At 36.6% G+C, this 21,470-nt stretch overlaps 1 protein-coding gene across 4 annotated transcripts in view; it reads right to left on the bottom strand.

Annotated features, from left to right (window-relative positions):
• Window positions 1-1,227: 1,227 nt before the first annotated feature.
• The window catches only part of Axud1 (AXIN1 up-regulated 1), a 33,480-nt gene continuing 13,237 nt past the window's right edge, over window positions 1,228-21,470 (bottom strand). For 2 of the 4 annotated variants that reach the window (XM_083092891.1, XM_083092890.1), the window contains exons 2-5: window positions 9,042-11,004; window positions 7,639-7,889; window positions 6,438-6,860; window positions 1,228-5,749 (exon numbers count right to left, since the gene is read on the bottom strand). In XM_083092891.1, coding sequence (XP_082949017.1) covers window positions 4,547-5,749; window positions 6,438-6,860; window positions 7,639-7,889; window positions 9,042-11,004 — 3,840 coding nt within the window. In that variant the 3' untranslated portion in view covers window positions 1,228-4,546. The other 2 variants (XM_083092893.1, XM_083092892.1) reach the window with 2 other exon arrangements.

Here is a 21,470-nt window from a genome sequence, read left to right as displayed (position 1 = left end):
TCTTTTAATTTATCTCAGCAAGATTTTAATTTAACGAATATTTTACTCGAATCTTTTCTATTTAAATATTTAATATTGAAGCTTATAAGTTGAAATTAATAATTAAGATTTTTAAAAATAATTAAAATTTTATTTAATATTGAAAACCAAGTAGCGAGAGGATAATAATTTTAGGCAGAATTTAAATTTATAAATGGAACATATTCTTTATATAATGAAAAACTTAGGAAAGGGTGAATCAAATATAGGGGAAACCCACTTTTCTATAAAAATAATATAAAAATCCAATCTTTCATTTTCACTCTACATTACTCTTCATATTTTTGTAATCGCAAATGGCGATGGCTTACCAGCTTGTCGGTTTAGTCATATCCGAGGTTTCGTTCAAGGTTTCATGTTTGTGTTGATGCCGTGAAGAGAGAGGAATTTTACGCGCCATGTTTAGAATCGCTATATCGCTTTGCCATTTTCGTTGCTGGTTTCTGAAGAGAATAGACTATGACAGCCCTTCTATTTTTGGAATCATTCATTGGGAGAATGTAACCTTAAATATGCCACAAAATATTATAAAACATCATTATATGATGATCTCGAAATTCTTTTTCTGTCAAAATTATTCTCTACTTCCGCTTTTGTATCCGAATTTTATTTAATTCGCATTTTTTATTCTATACGAATGATTCTATTTCTATGAATGATTCCTAATATTTAACTTCTTCAAATTGATTATGATAAAACTTAATTAATTAAACTTAATTGATAACTATTTAAAAAAATAATGATATGCATTAACAAATATTTCTTTATAAACAATGTGAAAAAATTATTTAAAAATTATCCAAAATGAAAAAAATTGAGCCATACTAGAAAAACTATTATAAATTTCCAAAAGGAAATATATGAGATGGATGGAGGAAAAAAGGATGAAAATTTTCTTTTAAAAAAAGTTAAGGATTTCTGTCAGTTAAAGACAGTAAAACACATAGGTTTTCTTGTCGCGCTTTTAGCATTAAGAGCGGCTGCTCGATTCAAAACTTATCATCAATTTTAAGGATCGTAAATAAAGGGAACTTTTTATTCTACCGAATTAAATTTTTAAATTCACAAATTTTCTGCCTTGAGAGGAAAGATAGTTTGTCTGGATACAGCTTCTAACGCTAAATGCGCGTCAAGAATACGAAGATAAAGACACTTAAACGACAGACATTTAGACGACAGACAGATGGAGACGTTTTTCACAACATTTAATAAAACGCTATCAACTATGTATGCCTCTTTTTTACTCAAATACTCTAAAAGTTACTTACATACGTGTATAATTTTTATATGTTTTATTCTTTTTTTTTCAATACCTTGCGCGCGGACGTGTCACATTTTTTTTTGCATTTTGGACGATACTCCCGCGCTTCGCCGCTTTCGCCCTTTACCTTCTCTCTCTCTCTCTCTCTCTCTCTCTCTCTCTCTCTCTCTCTCTCTCTTTCTTCTTTTTTTCGCTATTTTTTTCTCTAGCAATTTTTACCTTTCGCTCATTTTTATTAGGCACCGATTACCGATGATGAACACAGTAAGGTATGACAGCGCGATTATGGAGCGAAAAGGAAAAAGGAAATAAAGAAGAAAAGAAGAAAAAGGATGTGTTTCGCGGAAGTTGACACGTCCGGCTTCGAGTGTCCATGTATGTATGTATGTATGCATGTGTGTGTGTGTGTGTGTGTGTGTGTGTGTGTGTGTGTGTGTGTGTGTTTCTGTATATTTATATATTTGTGTGGACGTGTATAAATTTAATACTATCGTCGTATCGTTTACATTCGCTTATACATACATATATATATAAATATATAAATATAAATATACGTATATATGTATGTATGTATTTTTTATGTATGTATATATAGTACTTCAATTAATCATTGACACAGCGATCAACGTCCCGGGATGCGCTAAAGAGAGGTCCGTTTCTCTCGAAATATCTTCTACGGGGTGACTGATTGGTTGGATTGATTGAGGATGATGGGCGTGCAAAAGATAATAGTCGGCGCGGTGATGATGGTGATGATGTTGCGTTGTGCTCTTCGCGAGCTTTTCTCTTTCGATCAATTGGTTTCTTTGCAAGAAGCCGAGCTCAAGCGCGAGTTTCTTTCTTTCTCCTCAGCTTCTTTTTCTTTATATTTCTTATATTTCCTTATATTTCTTTTTATTTCGTATTTGTTAAATTTTATCCGTTCACACTTTCGAAAAAGCCTTCTTTATTTAGAGAAAAGATCGCGTGATCAAAATTGTATAATTACATAGGCACCATAAAATTAATTACAAATGTTAATATATATATATATATATATATATATATTACATGTACATTTGTAATATTAATTACAATTGTACATGTGATGTGTATTGACAGTTTTAATGAAAAATTTCAAATCTATCGAGCGCCAAATGATAGGAATATAATTATTATATAATTGCTGCATATATATATATAATTATAATTATAGAAAAATTCTTTATAAACAGATTAATAATGCGTATAAGACTAACTTACTTTGATTTCTAGAGTAAATGAATTTTTTAGGTCTCTTGATCGAATCGTGATCGTATTGATAAAATAATAATATTATTTACAAAAATAAAGAATTAACAATTATATACATTTTTATGTATACTCTTCATATATGTATTTATATATATAATGTATATATAATATATATGTATATATTTTCTCTTCCTCTTCTTTTCTTATATTGCATTTAATTATAAATATAAAGAATCGCACGCGTGAAAAAAATGCGTTTAACTAAAGAAATGTTTTTCAGGCGCTCGACGCGTTTGAGATTTTCCAGATTTCCTCGCAATTAATTTACGCTGGATATTCACGAGAAAAAAAAAATCGAAATCCGTACTTCGTAGTCGAGGTAATCATTAAAATACCATTCGCAGTTTCTGTATTGACGTAAAAAAAGTCTCGCGTAATTTGTTCCTGAATCCACGAACTTGATGGCGGTGACCATCGCGCCATTTTTTTTCCTTTTTTTTTTTATTATTTTTCATATGCACAAGTATCACAATCGCTCACGTTTCACGCTCGTCTACGAATATATCATGTATATACGTGTGCTTTTTTCGTTCTTACTTTGTTGTTGCGTTCGCCGAGGGGCGATCTCAGCCAAACGCAATTATCTCATTTACGTCTCGAAATATCGCTCTAGAACGATATGTTTTGCTGCTCTAACGAATTGAAAGATCCATAATTCTTATTCTGGAATGTCGTTTTCGTCAAGAGATACAACGCACTCCAGAGAATTTTAATTTTTTACAATATTTATCAACGCTAATATAGTTTGGATATAAGAAAGAATAATTAATCTACCAAATCTTAATCTAATCAAAGTTTTATTTGATAAATTTTGTTATAAAATATATTGAATAAATTATACACATTTTTTTCTCTACATATAAATATCATATAAGATTATTATATAAATGTTAATATATAAAAATATATTGAATTAATTGTATATATAAAGTAAAAAATATTATATTAAAAATATTAAACTCCTATATAAAATACGATTGAATAAATGATTTCAGTATTAAAATTTAACTACATTCCAGAACGGTTCTTTCGAAATTCGAGCTAGCAGATTCGATCTAGATGGATATTAACTGTGAACCGCAACGCCTGATTCGAGGCTAGTTTAAAAAGACCCGCTTCCGGTCCTACGCTTAAAAGTATTAAAGTTAGATATTATAAACTGCAACCTATAAGCTGATCCCATGTTATTTCTTGGTCACAACCTCGTTGAAATCTTTTCCCATCATTGCTCACGGATCACTCTTGAAGATTCTCGACGAGAACTCGAAGCTCGAAGAATCATCTCTTTTGGAACCTTGCGAGCTCAGATTTTCGTCGTCACGTTCAATCATGTCGTCGTCGATCTATATCCGATATGAATCACTTAATTTCACAACCTGTAATCATTTCCTTAGCTTTTTAGTGCAAACAAAAATCAGTTCTCGATTGCAATAAAAATCGTTAAAGTCTCTTTAGTTTGCGAAGTCAAGCGGTTCAGGCGATATCTCGGTTCTGCAGATCGACGAGGATGTCGACGATGACGTTACGAATCTCTTCATCCCGGGCGGACGCACACGTCGTAGCCGCAAAATTCTCTAATAATTTTCCTTCCGAAACTTCTCGTCAGTCTAATTCTATGGCCCCTTTCTTTTCCCTCGGAGGGCACCATTATCTTTAATATCGCGCAAGAGGCGAACCGTTAATAAACTCCGAAAATTCTCCTCCGTTTAAATCATCCTCAAAGTCCTCGTTTTCGGAGGAATCGGGCGGAATGGACCCTCCCGAGGTGTATCAGGGTGTACCGGAGTATACGTCTGTACTTATTGAACTCCGTCATTCGGATAATTTCCTTCTAGGAAGAAGGACTCGAAGAGAAATAAATTCTTTCGAGCGCTAAAAAATTCTTTACGTACTTCCGATGCGCGTTCGATTATTCAAAAGTACTTGTTCCGCGCGAGAGAGAGTTTTTTTATCTTAAGCGGACACGGTCTCGACCATAGACTTTTTGATAATCTCGCCAAAATTCTCGTCGCAATCCTCGGACGTGTTCTCGGACTGTTGTTCAGCGGCGACCTGACAGGGCTCGACGACCATCTCCGCGATCTTGCCGGTCGCACCTCCATGGCCACCGTGAGCACCATAAGTACCGTGATGCTGCTGCGGTTCGTGCATCTCGCCGTAGTACGAGTACCTGCCGCTGAGCAGCTCCGAGAAGGGCTCGAGCTTGCCCTGCATCTGCTGCACCACCGTCGTAGCGTTCATCGGCTGTACCGAATTAGTGAGATTCGTGTACTGCGCTGTACTCGTAGCCTCGTCCTGTGCGAACACCGTCGTGTCGTAGGATGAGTGTTGCTGCTGCTGCTGCTGCTGTTGCTGACCTGGTGGCGGTGCTGCCGGCACTTGATGGAGCTGCGCGCTGCAATTACTCTGGAGGGCGGCGTTCGTGGCATCCTGGGTGCCTCCGTAAGGGCCGTAGTGCGCGAACGCGGTCGGATTAGGCGACGACTGGAATTGCGGCGGTGGGGGCGGCTGGAATTGCGAGACCCGCGACGTGGACGGCAGATTCGCGTACGGTGAATTCACGTAATCCTGGTACGAGGATTGCTGGAAGCTCATGCCACCGCCGGCGCCGCCCGCGCCTCCATTTTGCCCTCCCGTCGAGAAGCTCTGGAAGGCCTGGCCGAATTCGGGATGCAGCTTCCGCTGTGCCGCGACCGATTGGCTACCGTCCACCGTGTCCTCGCTCGCGTAACAATCGTCTCTAATCGCGTACAGGTCTAAACTATCCTCCCTGGTGCCAGGCACTTCCGGCTGGCAGCCTGCCGTCACCACGCCACCCTCGTGACCCGTCTCGTAGTGCAAGGTCGTGAATCCGCCCCCGCCCCCGGAACCCGGGATCGCGCACGCGTCGCCGCTCCTGCCGGCAATCTCCATCCCTAGGGAATCGATGTCTCTCAGAGAACCGCCATTACCCCTGCCGCTCTGCCTCTGATTGTCCGCGACCTGATCCGTGTGCTCGCCGCCGCCTTCCTCCTCGCGTTGCTTCTTCTCCAGCTCGAGGCGCATCAGCGTGTGAATAAAGTGCGTTCGCACACGCACTGGATTAAATTCGATTCTGCCAGAGCTGTTTGCGCAACCGTCTCGCGTGCAACCGCAAGGGAAACCTGGTCGGTCCACCTAAAAGTCGAATTCGATGAAAAATCATATATTGGTATTTAAGAAGACTCGGAAAGTATAAAAATAATATACTCTAGTATAATATTAATATGCTCTATACGTGTTTTTAATTGATTCAATAAATTAATCGATATTTTTTTTTTATCGATATTTATAATATATAGATGCCTTTTCATTTAAAAATTCGTTTTTAAATATAAAGATTAATAAAGATTATTCTTGATTATTTTTAATCTACTCTTAAGCTCTTTTGAATAATATCCTCTGTTAATTTTCATGTTGGGAAAACATCGATTCAATTTAACTTATTAATCCCCAGATTTCTCATTGTCAGTAAAACTAATCTCAACTGAATGTGTTAATAAATGGAAAGATTGATCACCAGAGAAATGGCTTCTTATAAGAATTTTAAAAGATTAAATCCAAATTACACATAAAATATTAATCTCAAAGCAGGAAAAATTAAATTTCCACTCCTATAGAATTTTTAAAAAAGTAGGTCAGAAATCCTCTCTCTCTTCTCTATTTAATTTTTCACTTCGCATCCACTCAGGATCACAATTTCTTAAATTTTACATAGATTTGACAGGATCTCTTTTTAACATAATCAAAATAAAAAAGAATAGAGAACGATTATCGTATTCTTTAATCGCATTAAGATTAATTCTAATTGTCTCCGGCGACTTACTTGACACTTGACGTTGGCTCTGCTGCAAGGACAGCTTTCAGGATCGCAATATCCTTTGCAGCCGCATCCGCAGTGCTCTCTGCTAGCCCGTATATCGCGACACTCATCCTTCTCGACGGCATCTATCCTCCGGACTCCGGCATTCCTCAGCATCACCCGGCGCTGCCACGTCGGTACCGGTTGCAGGAAGTAGTAACTGTCGATGTCGAGCTCCTCGGTATCGCTGGGTTCCTCGTCGGTATCGTCGCTCGGATCCTCCGAGCTCGATGCCGTCTCGGTCACGCAGCTGGTCGCGCAGTTGCGCTCCGAGCGCAGCTGCGCGAGATGCGCGCGATGGATTCGCCTCTGCTCAGCCGCGTGTTCCGACAACGAAAATCTCTCGGCGTGTGTGTGCGTGGCGCTCATGCCCAGGGTGCTGCCGCCCTAAAATGAAGAAAAATCGATTGCGGGAATTGTTGGAAATATTTTTTAATTTTTAATTTTTCAATTTCCTAAATATTTTTCCTCTTTCAATATTTTTTAATGCACTTTGCGACTGGTTTTATCTCTATTAGTGGAGAGGTTTCTTTAAAGGAAATTTATTTTCTTTTATCTTTTGAATCATAAATGGAACATGATTTTAATGAAATGTCAATATTAATAAAAACATATTAAAATAAATACACTATTAGTAGTAAAACGAATAGTATCATGATTATGTCATATCGACGAGAAAGTTTGTTCGTTTACTTTTATACAGCTAACGGAATCCCTTATGGCTGAAATCAATAAAAGACACCATATCACGATGCTATAAAATTTTATTGTGAAGCGATAGTACACAAAAAAATAAAATGATGTCTTATACGAATTCAATGGTGAACATTATGTTATGATTGAATGGTATTATAAACGATGTTGAAGGGGGAAATTCAAAGAGACGTCTTGCATGAAAGCGATTGAAAGAAAAAGGGAAATTGATTTTCTTACATTATCTTATACGATACTTTATATAAATTCGACGGTCAATATTCCCTCATGGTATCTTAAAATAATATTACAAATAATAATATATTTCTTTATTACAAGAAGCTTTAAGCGTTTGCTAATTATTTTCCTGAATACAAATAATCTTTCGATTTGAAAAAATAAAGAGAAGACACGCAATAAAATTGCTATTTAAGAGTTAAAGAAAATGAGAGAGAACAGTTTTAGGACTCACCTGGGAAGGTACGCAGGTGAAGCCCTGCGTCCTGGGGAAGTAATAGACTGTCACTGCATCGAACTGAATGTTGCGCTTCTTTTTCACGGGCTCATCGGGGTTGCTTCGCGACTCATCGCCCTCCATGCAGTCGGTCAACCTGCGCTTCAAATTGCTCTTGGGCGGAAGTGTCCGGAAGCTTGTTAGGGGTGCCTGGCCCGGAGTCTCAGACGTGCTCGAAGACGGCGCGAAGCCATCTAATTGATTCACGCCTGAAAGAAATATTTCGCGTCATGTATGAAAAATTGCATGTATATGAAATTTTGTCTCATAGTCGCCGACACGATTTTTGCACTGTATTCATCATTTAAAAAAATATCGCAATTTCTTTCCGTCTACGACGATACATGTCGTGTAAAATTTCGAAAACAAAATTCTTGTCAACGACAAATTTTTTCAGGACGATAATAGTATTTTATTAATGATAAAATATGTGTAAAATAGATTCTTACTAAAGAAATATTAATTTGAGATTCGAATAGATCGACTGACATTTTCAACGAAAAAAATTCACACCAATTTCTTCAAGCATTTGCGTTTTACGCTGCTTTTGGAACACCCAGTGTGTGTCGCGTGTTGACAATCGATGCAAGGCTTATCGAGTTGCGCGCTCCTCACTCGCTCGCTGGATATCTTCGACTGGCGCAACTGTGAGATTAGACTGGCAAGAAGAATTCTTGTTAAATTTAAAACTTTTGCAAGCATAAAAGCTTTCAAAAGAATTTTTAAAACGATCTAATTTTTAAGATGATTATTTCTGAATTTTTCAATCTAATGGTGACCTTTTCAATTTAAATTAAAAGATCGTAGCAATTGAGAATAATCATTTTATACAATTTTCACCGATATAGGTTTTGCAGAGAAAGAATAAATAACAAAATATTCTCTTCATGCGAATAACAATGCAAACGCTGAATAAATAAAATTTTGGTTAACAGTTTAACAATTGAATATAATTACAGAGTAAAACAGAGAATCTTTTGTGAAAAGGAAGTAAATAAAATATTATTTATACATATATACAGAATAACAGTTCAAATACTGAATAATACTTTCAAAATTAAACGCAGAATAACATCTGATGCAGCATCTCATAATCGAATAAATTTAAAAAATAATGAATAAAAGGATACATAATACAAATCAAAATTAAATCAATTTTAAAGCGTTTGAAAACCAATGCGACAGTGACAATATGATAATTTGTATTCAATTTGTTATTCAAACAATTAATTCTAATTTAAATTAATAATTTATTAATTAAATTTTAAACATATTTATTGAAACCAAATGAAAAGAAATCTTAAAAATTTAGGAAATAAAAAAATTTTAACAAGACGTTTAAAGAAAGAAACACTTCTTACCTTTCTCCTTGTCAGAGAGGATGTCGTCCGGCAGTCTGTCGAGAAAAGAGGTCTCCGAGTCGCTTTCCGGTGCGGGTGCCGGTCCAGGATCACCAGAAATCTCATTCCCTAAACCGGAATCACTCCCATCGGATCTAACTTCGTCTCTGGCACCGGTAGCCAATGTCAGGCTCTCGGCAGAGTCCTCCGTGTATGCTTCCGGTCGTTCGGCCTCCAGTCTCGTCATGATCGGCGCCATCGTTTCCACGCAGCACAGCGGTCCTTCCTCGGAACAGGGCAGCTGATGGTCGGACGCCATGTCGACGTCGCGTAGTTCCCGGATGTTTGTCATGGGCGATATCTCCGAGCTGTCGGAGCCGGTCTCGGTTTCCGTCTCGGTGTCGACACCCTCGGCGCCGACGTCAACCGATGTTTCTTCCGGCGTCTCTCCTTCTTCCGGCGAGCTCGGCGTCGTCTCCAAGGGATCCAATTCGTTAAAAGCGCGATTATTCTCACCCGAAGGCGACGAGCTCGTCAGTACCACTTCTTCATCTTCCTCCAGCTTGCCTATCACTGCCACGGGCGCGAGTTCCTCTCTCTCGGGCCTTTTCAACGCTTCGAGTTCCTCGACGTGGGATTCTTCCTCTTGAGATTGTTCGAATTCACTTCTGATTCGCTCCAGCACAACTTTGCACTTTTTTAGCGTCAGATTGCGATCTGGACTTTGACTATCTGTCAGTTCGCACTTCTTTGATCTCGTCATCGGAGAGGAGTTAGTTTGCAACCGTTGTTTTTTCGAACTTCTCTCCTTGGTTTTCGAAATCTCTGAAGACGAATCGCACTCTTCTTCAACGGAATCTCTTCTTCTTTTGGGACACGGAGAACTTTCCTCGATGTTCCAGGTATTCTCGTTGATATTTTCATCTGTCAGTGTATCGTTTTTTGTGTCTTCCTCCTTGATGCGGTTCAGCACTACCGATAAACGTCGACAGGGACTCGATGGCGCTTCCTTCTTGGTCGGCGTGCAGGATGTGGTCTTGATAGTCGCAGTTACGTTCGTGTCCTTGATGTCATCCTGACTCGTTCTGTCTGAATTCTCTAACCTAGAGGGAACCAAAGAAGTTATGTCAACGTCGAGCGTCTCCTCCTCATGATTTAGCTTGCTGTTTGTGCAATCTGAGAGACTTGCGTTGATCTTAATGACCGTTTCTTCCTCATCAACATCCCGCTTTTCACTTTGATCGATATCCTGAATTTTGGAATCGTTCTTTTCAAATGATTCTTGCGAGTTGGCATTACTCCGCGACGCTGTCTTATCATCAACCTCGTCCCCGAAAAGGCAGGACTGCGAAGACAGGAAAACCTCGCCCAAGGTTCTCTCCCGTAAACTCACTAACACTGGTGACAATCTTCTGACGTCGTTTCTCATTTGGGTCACCTCCTCTTCCGAGATCTCGACGCCAACCCTCCTGATCTCTGCGCCGATCGGCAGAAAATCGCCCCCGGACGATCTCTTCTTTTCGATTCTGTCCTCCTCATCTTCGTTCCAATTCTGAGAATCAGGCCCCTTCGAAGATTCCTCAGGTTCTTGAAGAGAATCTTTCGTCGATTCCACATCAATATCAACTTCTAAATTTTTCCCGCTTTCGCTAGTTTCCTTTTCCAACTTTCCAACTTTAAGTTCATTTTCTTTCTCTTCCTCCGATTTCCGGAGGCAAGGATAATCACTCAATTGTCTCTCTTGAGATTCTTGGTTTTCCAATCCTCTGTCCAGTTTCTCACAGATCGAATTTTCAACAGAATCTCGTGCCTTGTCCTCAATTTCTGTTGCTGGCGTCGTTACCGTTGTCATCGTCGCCATCGCCTTGCTTGGAGATAATAATACGCTTTTCGCTTCAGGCTCCACTGAGGTGGAATCCTCTTGGGCCTCAACGAGACAGTCCTGACGGGCCGAAGGCGATTCCATCTCGGGTGTTTCTTCCATCTGCAAACACCAAATTAAGCTTTTCTAAAAAATAACTCTTTTTTCCTCGTAAGATATTTAAATCCTCGAACAAATAACAGTGGCCTATTATACATAAATATTAAAAGATTACTAAAATAAAAATATAAAAATTATGCAAATATCAAATTAAAATAAAAATAATAAAATAATAAATAATTTTATTATTTATATATTATATAAATTATGCATATAAATAAATAAATGAGAAGATTTATTTAATAATATTAAGTATTAAAAATATATCAAGAACAAAAAAATATATATTATAAATACAATAAAAACTTTTGAGAAAAGTGCTGTAAATGTTAAACTAAAATAAAAATATTAACATATATTCAAATAAAGTGAATAATAACAATGTAAATTTGAGACGCTGAAATAACGTACATAAAATAGAGATTAATTGCGTCGTTACGTTCACCGTGGAAACCACGGTTTCTTGTCCCTATCTTTCTTCTGGAAGATAAGTGATTTCACCGTTATTATAATCAACGATCATCGCGCTCTACCATTTCCACGAAAATAACATAAGCAAGCAGGAGAGAGAGAATGGAGAAATCAATAATCCGCGCACTGATATCGCGCACCGTTGCTAGACCCAGAAGAGAACGACAGCGAAACAAAAAGGTAGAGAGGCAGAACACATCGATACGAAAAGAAAAATCAATTTCCAAAATCTTGGTCCTCGATACATCTTTCTTTTCATCTTTAAATATACAAGATATTACAGGAGAGCCTACATATAATCTTGGTCGGAGATTATTGATTCAAAGCCGGCCGGTATGGAGGAGAAAGAGGGGGAGACGAAGGGGGGCAGCGATACTCTAACCCCACGATGGACCCCTACCAGAGCGAAGCTTTTACCTTGAAGTTGCACAATCTTTCCTCCAGCTTGGTCCAATTCTCACTCCTCGACTTCGATAAGCCGCAATCTTCGAGGGCCCGATCTGAGCTGCGGTCTCAGGGGATCTTAAGTCGTATCGCGACTCCGGCTGCCATCCTCCTGTTCTCGATGATGAGCCGCGAAACGCCGGCGATAGGTATTTCTCATCGCAGGATCAAGTGTGTCCTTGAGCGAGGAGGACAACGAGTCGCTCGACGACATTCGCGAGAAGCAAGCGAGCGATCCCAAGGACACGTCCGACCGAGAAAGAGAGAGGGATCTACCGGCGTACCGGCTTTCCCATGGAAAACGCACAGACTCGTCAAAACTAAGATTCGTCCGACATACGACTGGGATGATTTCGAGATCGATAGATCCTCGTCGAAAACGAGAAATTAAAAAATACAGAGACTTGGACGTTGAGCTTGAAGAGGAAATTAACTTGAGGTAAACCAACGTGAACGTGGAGAAGCAAACTTTCTATCCGGAAGTAGAAGATCTCAGTCTGCTGACGAGCTAAGGAAGCGACTGACGCTGTCCCGGAAATGACGAAGAGGTCTACGATGAGGAGACACAAGACGAAGAGTATATCAGAGGAGCCGAATAGTAAATGTGATAAGTGGAGATCGACCAGGTTGCGTGCGGCGCGTTTGACAGCTCGGAGCAGAGTGAACGGAGGCGGCGTCGGCGTCGCGCGGCGTCGTCGATGACGCCGAGCGACGCCGACGCCGCGATCTCGGATCCGCTCGAATCGACTCGACTCGGCTCGACTCGTCTCGTCGACTCGTATGTGTTGGTGGATCCATAATAAACGATACACACATATACACAATGTGCCGCGCAAAAGAATGCAGCGATTCTCAGAGCACACCCGGTAGATCATCGGATTAGTCATCGGGGTGCGGGAACATCTCCTTGCTCTTCCATGTTTTTATGATATTTTAATTTCGTCGCATTGCGCTTTCCTTTTTATTTTAATTAAATTTGATTCTTCGTAGGGAAAGATAAAACAAACAATGATCTTTTCCCGAAACGGTGCTCCCTTTTGAAAAGGATGATAATACTTTGTATTGTATTTTATAATGCGTGGAATAGCGTTTTATTTTTTAGTATAAAGTAAATATCTTAACTGCATTATTCTCGACTACGACGTTGAGATGTGTACGTTGCAGATTGGCTATATTACAGTGATGACGATGATCATTCTAATTATGTCAATGATGTGATGATGCGATGATGCATCGACGAGGACAAATAAAGTTTATTCACGAAGAAACTGCATAGAATATATAACAATCTATAATCCATTAATTGCAATAATTTGGTATTAACAAAATAAATCAACAAACTTAATAACAGAAATGCATTGTTTAAACTAAAGTAAATAATCATCTACAATAATTTAGAATCAACAAGAGAAGTCTAATGATATTTAAAATAAATAATATATTAATAAATAAATAATATATTTAAATAAATATTTAAATAAATAATGTATTTCATATATAAATATAATAATATAGATAATTATATGATGAACTATATATTATAAAAATACATAATAATATATAATAAATATAATTAATATAATTAAATAATATAAAAAACAAATAAATGTATGCGTTTTGAAATATATTTTTGTATCATAGATATTTAACTAAAATTTTTTACTTTTGACTTTTAAAATTTTCCCAAAATATGATATTTGTGGAATAAAATAAAATATATTTAAAATATAAATACTTAATATATGAATAATCTCTAACACAAACATATAGATTCCTATATAAATAATTAATTATAGAATATAATTTTAATCAAAAGATATCGCAAATGTTAGAAATGTTTACTACTACTATTATTACTATCTTCAAAACTTTCTTATAAAGACAATTATCAAAGACAAAAAAAGGCAAATATGAATCGCATATTGACTGCCCACGATAATGATTCACAGTAATAAATCGACTGATCTAAGCGAGATATATGATGACGCAAACGTTATTCAGGGGTGATGCTATTTTTTTACCGATTCGAACACATGATATTCGTTATCGATCGGAGACTTCGAGATTTAGTCTGCGTGGTTCTCTTGGGCTTCGAGAAGAACGTGCAAGTTGGTCCCGGGCCAACTTGATCGCGATCGATTAGTGTACTCTTCAAGGATAGCGATAGCTATTCTCTTCGAAACAGTATGCTAGAGAGAAAATGTGTAATAAATGCAATGTATGGAGAACAGACCAACGTTCTCTCGTTGAAGATTGGATGATGTAAAATTGACTTGAGATTAATTGAAAAACAATATTTCATCTTGGGGAATAAATAGACACTACTATTATTATTACTACTACTACTACTACTACTACTACTACTACTACTACTACTACTACTACTACTACTATTACTATTATTACTACTACAACTATTATTATTACTCTTCTTGAGAATATTTCTAGATTCTAAATCTACCAGGATAATAATTCCGGTACCGGAATTGACAAGGTATTGTGACGCTTGTTTTTCTCTCTCCATCCGTCTCTTTCTCTTTAATCTATATTTTTCCTTTTTGTCCAACGCATAGTCGCACATGCACACATACGTATGTGTACGTTTGAGCGGTTCTCTCACGAACGGTTCAACGAACGAAAGAGCGCAGCGCTTGCGCGCGACAAGCACCGTAATTGTCGCTACGCTGTGCGATACTAGAAGGAGAGTAGAGTTCCTTCCCTTAGAATTTTAACAGAGGACAGGATCTCCCTAAAGAGACGACAATTCCGTATCTCATCTTCGACGAAAATGGAGAATTTTGGTGTAACACCTATAGTCAAAGGTTAGCAGGGATTATTGATCGGCGTTCGCGCGGGTATTGATCCGCTCTGTTGCTGCAAAGTTACTCCGATGCTAAATGCGTGTGACTGTTTAACGTTGAATTTACTGACATTCAATTTCGCTCAACACATTAAATCGGTGAAATATGCATTTTTCTTTTAAATAACGAGAATCGGATAAGGGCTTGGAAGGTTTCTCTTGGAATTTTAAGCAGCTGGAAGATATGATATCTTGAGATATAAATTGGTCCAGTGTTTTTGTCTTTGCAAAGATAATAGAAGAATTTGAATAAATAATGTAGAGAATTTTTTTAAGATTGCTGAATCGTTGTTAATATGGAGCCATTTTCGACGCGTTTACATCTAAATGATTATCTTATTCTGAATTTAATTATTTGATGCAAAAGGTGCGTTTAATTTAAGTACAAAAGGATAAGAATCGAATAACAGCTGCGGAATTAAAAGAAGTATATCTTAAGATATGCTAAATTTCCAGGAGAAGTTTAGCATATCTTGAAATAATGTCTCGAAAAAATTTCCAGTATTTTTGTAAAAATAATAAATTTTAATATATATTATAAAGCAGAGAATTTGTGCCATTATTGATTGGCATGAGTATTGATTTGCCATAAGCGTAAAGTTAAGTCATAATAGATTTTAGAAGCTAAATGTGACCATCTAATTTTGAGTTTGGTGTTATTGGACATACATATGTGAAAGATATATTCAATTTAAACACAGGATGACAAGAACCAAATAATAAAAAGTAGAAAAAATCCTTTTCCTCGAATTTTCACGCAGCTATTTAAAAAATAGAATACACATTCACGTTTGTGCGGCAATAAAAAAATTATGGCAGAGAATTTAATGGAGGAAACATAAGAAATATCTTGCTACTTTTGCATCTTCGAGTAACCGCGTTTAGAAATAAATCGCGTTGAGGAGACTAGTCGTTGGAAACTTGACGCTTCATCTAATTGAATTGAATAGAACGAGCAGTCACGATGTATACTTGGTAGAACGCTATTCGGCTCTGCTTCTGTTTATCTCCCGCACACCATCTTGCAGCGCCGTCTTGGCTGCCCAATATTAATTGCTTTCTATTTAAAGACAATCAAGAGCGCAGAATTGAAATCGTGCGCGATCGTGATCTCTCTCTTTCTCTCTTTCTCTCTTTTAGCGTATCGTATTAATTTACACTTGTGTAGAATCACGCTCGTGCGATACTATCTTTCGAGATTTTTCATCAACTTTTTCACTTGCCATGGTATTATAAAACGCTATCGCGTCCGCTCTAAATTGTTACGCTAACATATTAATAAATTTATAATAATTAATTTGAAATAATTAATATATTATTAATAGTATCGTATGTGTATAAATTAATTTTTAAAAATTTGAAATAATCAAGGTCATTAATTTTAAAATCAAAATAAAGTTCTTTCAAAAAATGAAATTTAAAATAAAATTTTCTTTAAATGTAATATAATAAATTATTTAATGTATAATTTAATATATTATTAAATTATTATATATTAATTTATTATATATAAATTATTATATATTAATTTAATATGTTTATTATTCAATATATAATTTAATTAAATATATAAAATATAATAATTTATTTAAGTGATATTACAAGAGTTATTTTATTATATATAATAATATTATATTTATTATATTTAACTTGTAAATAATTTAATATAATTTAATTTAATAATATAATTTAACTCGTAAATAAAAATAGTTATTTAAAAATTTAGACTGTTGCGAAACAAGGAATAACTTGACGTAATCCTGATACATCATATTAAAAGGATATTGGTAACATAAAAAAACTTGGTTTTTCATATTCTTGGAACATAAGACATCCGAAAGCCATTACTTTTCTAGATTCGAAAGAATTTGAATTTTTGGTGTTCTCTAAAATTCGATCGTAACCACGTTCGATCATCATCTAATGTTATACTAACACGTTTATGTCGCTCTTGTTCCCGGAATCTTCCGCAAGAGTGAGAGAGAGAGGGGACGGGAAGAGGGCCAGTCCGGAGATGCCGAAGATGGGGAGGGTGGTACATTCCATAGCTTCCAGGGAGGCCACCGGGGGCGGAGGTGGCTCCGTATTATGTCCCGTTCCCTCGCTCTTATTATGCCAAAGCGACCCACACTGTTTTGTGTGCGTGTATTTCTCTGTGTATTGGTAAGGCCCACATATTGTCGGTTGCTCGTTACTCTCCTTCGTTGTGAACACCAACTGGCTGGCTGGCACGCGGCGCGCACGACGTGTATATTGTACCACTACAGGGTGTTCCGATAGAAATCTGTTGGATCCTGAGAAATCCGTAATTGAATAAATAGATTATAACTAATTATTTTTCCACTTCTATCATTTTACTTTTGTTTTGTTAATTTAATTTAATTTAATTTTTTTAATTTAAAATCCATTTATATTTACAATGTTTTTTTAAAGAAAAATCAATATCGAGTAAAAAAATTTTTAAATGATGAAACTAGAGAGGAATGGTTCTCATTTTTAGACTTGAATAAGTAGTAAATGTTAATTTGATAAGACATTACTCTTATTTAATTCCTAATAGAGAAAGAGAAGGAAAGAGTTAAAAAAAATATAGATAAATAGACAAGAAAAATTTTTTTAATTGTGTGGAAGAAGATATGTTAGACATTGAAAATAATAACATAAAAAGAAAAAATTATTTAATGGAGAACGGATTATAAAATAAAGATGCATTAATTCTATTTGTCAAATTTTTCAATTTGTAAGAGACGTCTCTATTAAAAGCTCTAAAAAGAAGTACCTCTCAAAAGTGTTCGAGAGATTTCAGACTCGCAAATTTAAAAACTCTATCTTCCTCTCTTATAGAGATTCCGTCCTCTCAGAAAGAAACCTGAGAACGAAAACATACACACGGTGCATATAAAAAGATAATGCATTAAGAACGCATGCGGAAGGGGAGGAGCGAAACATAATTAAAAACGGCGAGAAGCGGAGAAAGGGGAAGAGAAAGCTTTCTCAATACATAGAAAGCGTCGTACGTAATATCGTGCCGTCTGCCAGTGTCGTAAAACCGCTTTGATGTCAGCCCTCTCTCTCTTCCTTTCTCTCTCTCGCCCCTTCGCCCACCCGTAGCATTTTTATCTCCTTTCCCTACATACGAGCCACCCTCTCGCTTCTACCTCGGCTCTTTTTTTCTCGGCTTTTGCGGAAACCGGAGCGCAACGGAGCCCGAGGTACTCTTTTTCCTACGAAAATCCGTATCAAGCTCCGATCAAACCGTCGCCTTCATACGTATATCTTTCGCCACCTCCTCTCCGTTTCATAATTCCACTCGCCCGGTGAAAGGGGTGAGCGTTAGGGGGCGGCCCTTAATATTGTCGCTGCATGTGGCCGGTGTTTTCTAAGCAGCTGTCGATGAATATAAGATGCGTGAAAACAAGCGCTCAAATAAGTATAATTCATGCGTGTTAATCTACTTGAATTTCCAAATATATATTAGTTTGCTCGTTGTCAATATTTTTCTAGAAAAAAATGCAAGTTGATTTTCGAATTATGAGCGAAAATTTAAGGAATTTTATAAATTAAATTATAGACTTGAAAAAAATGATCTATTTATACATCTATAAATATATGGATTATCATATTATTCTATACATCTGCTATATTTATTTGAACATCTATGGAAATAATGAAGAAAATTTTCTTATATATATCGAAAATTTTAATTATAAAATAAAAGTTCTAATTTCCAAAAAAAGATTTCAATGATTAATGTTATTAATATAAAATTTTCCAAGCATTTAATATTCAATTTTATAGTTAATTCGAAGAGTGATTCTTCTTCGTTAAACTTATAAAGTGAATTTCACTTGATTGAAATTTTAATTTGGCGGTAAGTAGTTTGAAGAGATATCTCGTGATAACGTTATGAGGCAATTAGTAACGAAATCCTGCTGCCAAGGAAAGTGTCAGAACTTAATCTTAATTATTGACACATATCGATTGAGACTTATTGAACTATGTATGATCGGTTGCGACTATGCATTTTCGCATTGACGTGCAGAATTACATCTAATAGATAGGATAAAATTCTTTAGACATATGTGAAAGAATGTATTCATTCTTTTTAATTGCAAATTTATAGAGTTTCACTCGGCTTAAAAATATTTGCGGCTGAATTGAAAGCAACATACTTGACATACTCATTTTTTTCGTTTATTAATTTTGTTTTTTAATTAATTTTGCCCTACATTTATTAATTTAATAATTATTTATTTTAATAATTACTTCTTTTTTACATTAATATCTGTTTTGCTCTTAATTATTTTTAATATAATGGAACAAAATTTTCGCTATTTTAAAAATATAAAATTAATATGCTATTTTTTAAAATAATATTTGGTTTAAGAATCATTTTATTGATATTCATTATTATGTATATTTGTCGCAAATAAGATTCACGTTTTCCACTTAATCATGTGTCCAACGTTAAGCAAATTTCCACGAGTAACTTTCGAAAAATTCTGATTGCATAATAAGCACTCTTGCAGTCAAATTCCGTTCCGTAGAAGGAAAGTAAATCAGAAATTCCGCAGGTAAGGGTGACGAGAAATCTGCTCTTCTACTCCCTAACAAGAAAGCAACGACGAGCGACCAGAGTCGGGGGGAGATAGATGAGAGAACGGGGGGAAGAATGACGAGGGAAAAAAAAGAAAAGAGAGATCGTGGGACTATTCGAGACAAACTGCGGATATTTCGCGGAGGGAGAAGGGGTGCGAAGGAGACAGACAAACGGAGAGGGTGCGCTGCGGGGGTGTATATTGAGGCTTGTAAATGCGGGGGATGGGCGGGTTGGGAGGGTGGTTCCACCTACCTCCGGCCGAATCGATCCCACCGCAGTGTAGCGCTATAGCAGCCCACGTGCATACATACCATGGGCCTTCTGCCTCCATAATGCTATAGTTTCAGTGCCGTAACAATCGCCAGGAGGACGACGACTACAATGACTACGTAACGCCAGCTGGACGCTATTAAGAAGCTGTTTAACACTCCCGTTCGTGAACCGACGTTTAGTGATCTTTAAATGTCTTCGTTTAAAATTGATAACCTTAGGATCTGCAAGCGCTTGGATTTTAAAATCGGATATTTGGGTTTCTTTTGAAATTGGAAATTTGAGGGTCTTGAAATAGAGAATTTTTTAAACTCTGAATTTTCTATGATTTAAGCGGTTTAGCAGCTTTGAAATTATTCTATTATCATTCAAATTATTATTATTAATTTGAAATTATTCTATTATTATCTCAAGACTTTAAATTTCGAAAGATTGCCGAATTTTTGAACTAAATAATTTGGAAAGTCTAGAAGTTTTAGAGAAAATTTGTGGATTTTTTAAAATTTTATCTTTTGATCTTCGAGCAGATGAATTTAACGTACGCTCGAATTTTAGAATCCTTGAATTCTCAGGTCTAGAATTCCGGAGTGCTTGAGGACTTCTCGAGTTTGAGATTTCAAAGTCGTTGAATTTTCGAATCCAACCGGTTGTTGCGGATTCGAATGATACACGGTATCCTCGTGCACTGATTGCATGTCCAATACGAGGACTACCGACGCGCTCATTCAATTCGTGGTCCAGGCACGGAATGCAACCAACGACGTTGACGCTGCTGCACGGGGGTGAAGGGGAAGAGATGTGTAGTAATGGAGCTGGAGAGAGAAATGTGGGAAGATAACGGGCGAGGAGGTATTATTACGTGTGTCACGGTACCACAATCTACTAGCTCGTAGCTTCGCGCAAGAGTACAACGTACTCCCGCGCGCGAATCCGCTCGATTCCACGTTCTCTCCAGGATCTCAGAATTTCGGAATATTTAATTCATGTATCCGAGATCAAATTGAAACCTTTAATGGGAGAATTCGCAAATTTTCAACTTCAAGATCTCTCTTCTTTCTCTTCAAATAGAGATATTTTTTTACTTATTCTTTTTTATAAAAAAAAGAAATTCCTAATTAGGACATTTATCAATTTTTGAATTTATTATTTGCGAGAATTTTCGAAACTTTAATCTTTTATAATTTTTTAATACAAATTTCGAAATCTATGAATTGGGAGAGATTATCCAGATTTACGTTCTGAGATTTTTCTTCTCGTCCAAGCTACTTCGATCTCTGAATTCAAGATTTTTAAATGTTAGATTCAGAATCGTTGTGAAAAATTTTTGAATGCATAATATTATCTAATTTTTAGTTTTTAAAGATTTTGTTATATATTTTTCCAAATTTTTGGGAATAATATATTCAATTTTATGTAGTTCAAGACATCGCAAAAAAGAAAAATAAAATAGTTTAAATATTTTTAAATAAAAGATACTATTTTAATTTCAGAATTTTTTTAATATCTCGAAATTTGAGAAGAAAGAGGAAAATAGTCTAAATTATTGGAAATTTAAGACATTAAACTTTACATTGTGATATCTACAATTTCTCAAAGTAATTCGAGCAACATAAGAATTAAGGTGAGAATAAAAACAGCTTGAATCTATGGTGGCTTTAATTTTAGAATGAAAAAATTCCGCGGCTCTTCTTTTTCGAAGTCAAAATAGCCCGAGCATACAGTTGCGGTCAGACGGTTAAGGAGAAAAGGAAAGCGGCGAAAGATCCTAGCGAGGTACAGGCAGGGCACGAGACGAACTCCTGCTTAACGGGATTGTAATAGCGA

The sequence above is a fragment of the Camponotus vicinus genome, unplaced genomic scaffold (genome assembly GCF_025532165.1).
Source record: "Camponotus vicinus isolate PSW18456_S1 unplaced genomic scaffold, iyCamVici1.0 SCAF_3, whole genome shotgun sequence".
Lineage (NCBI taxonomy): Eukaryota > Metazoa > Arthropoda > Insecta > Hymenoptera > Formicidae > Camponotus > Camponotus vicinus.
Note: the sequence above shows the minus strand (reverse complement) of the source record. Positions and strands in the feature narration are given on the sequence as shown.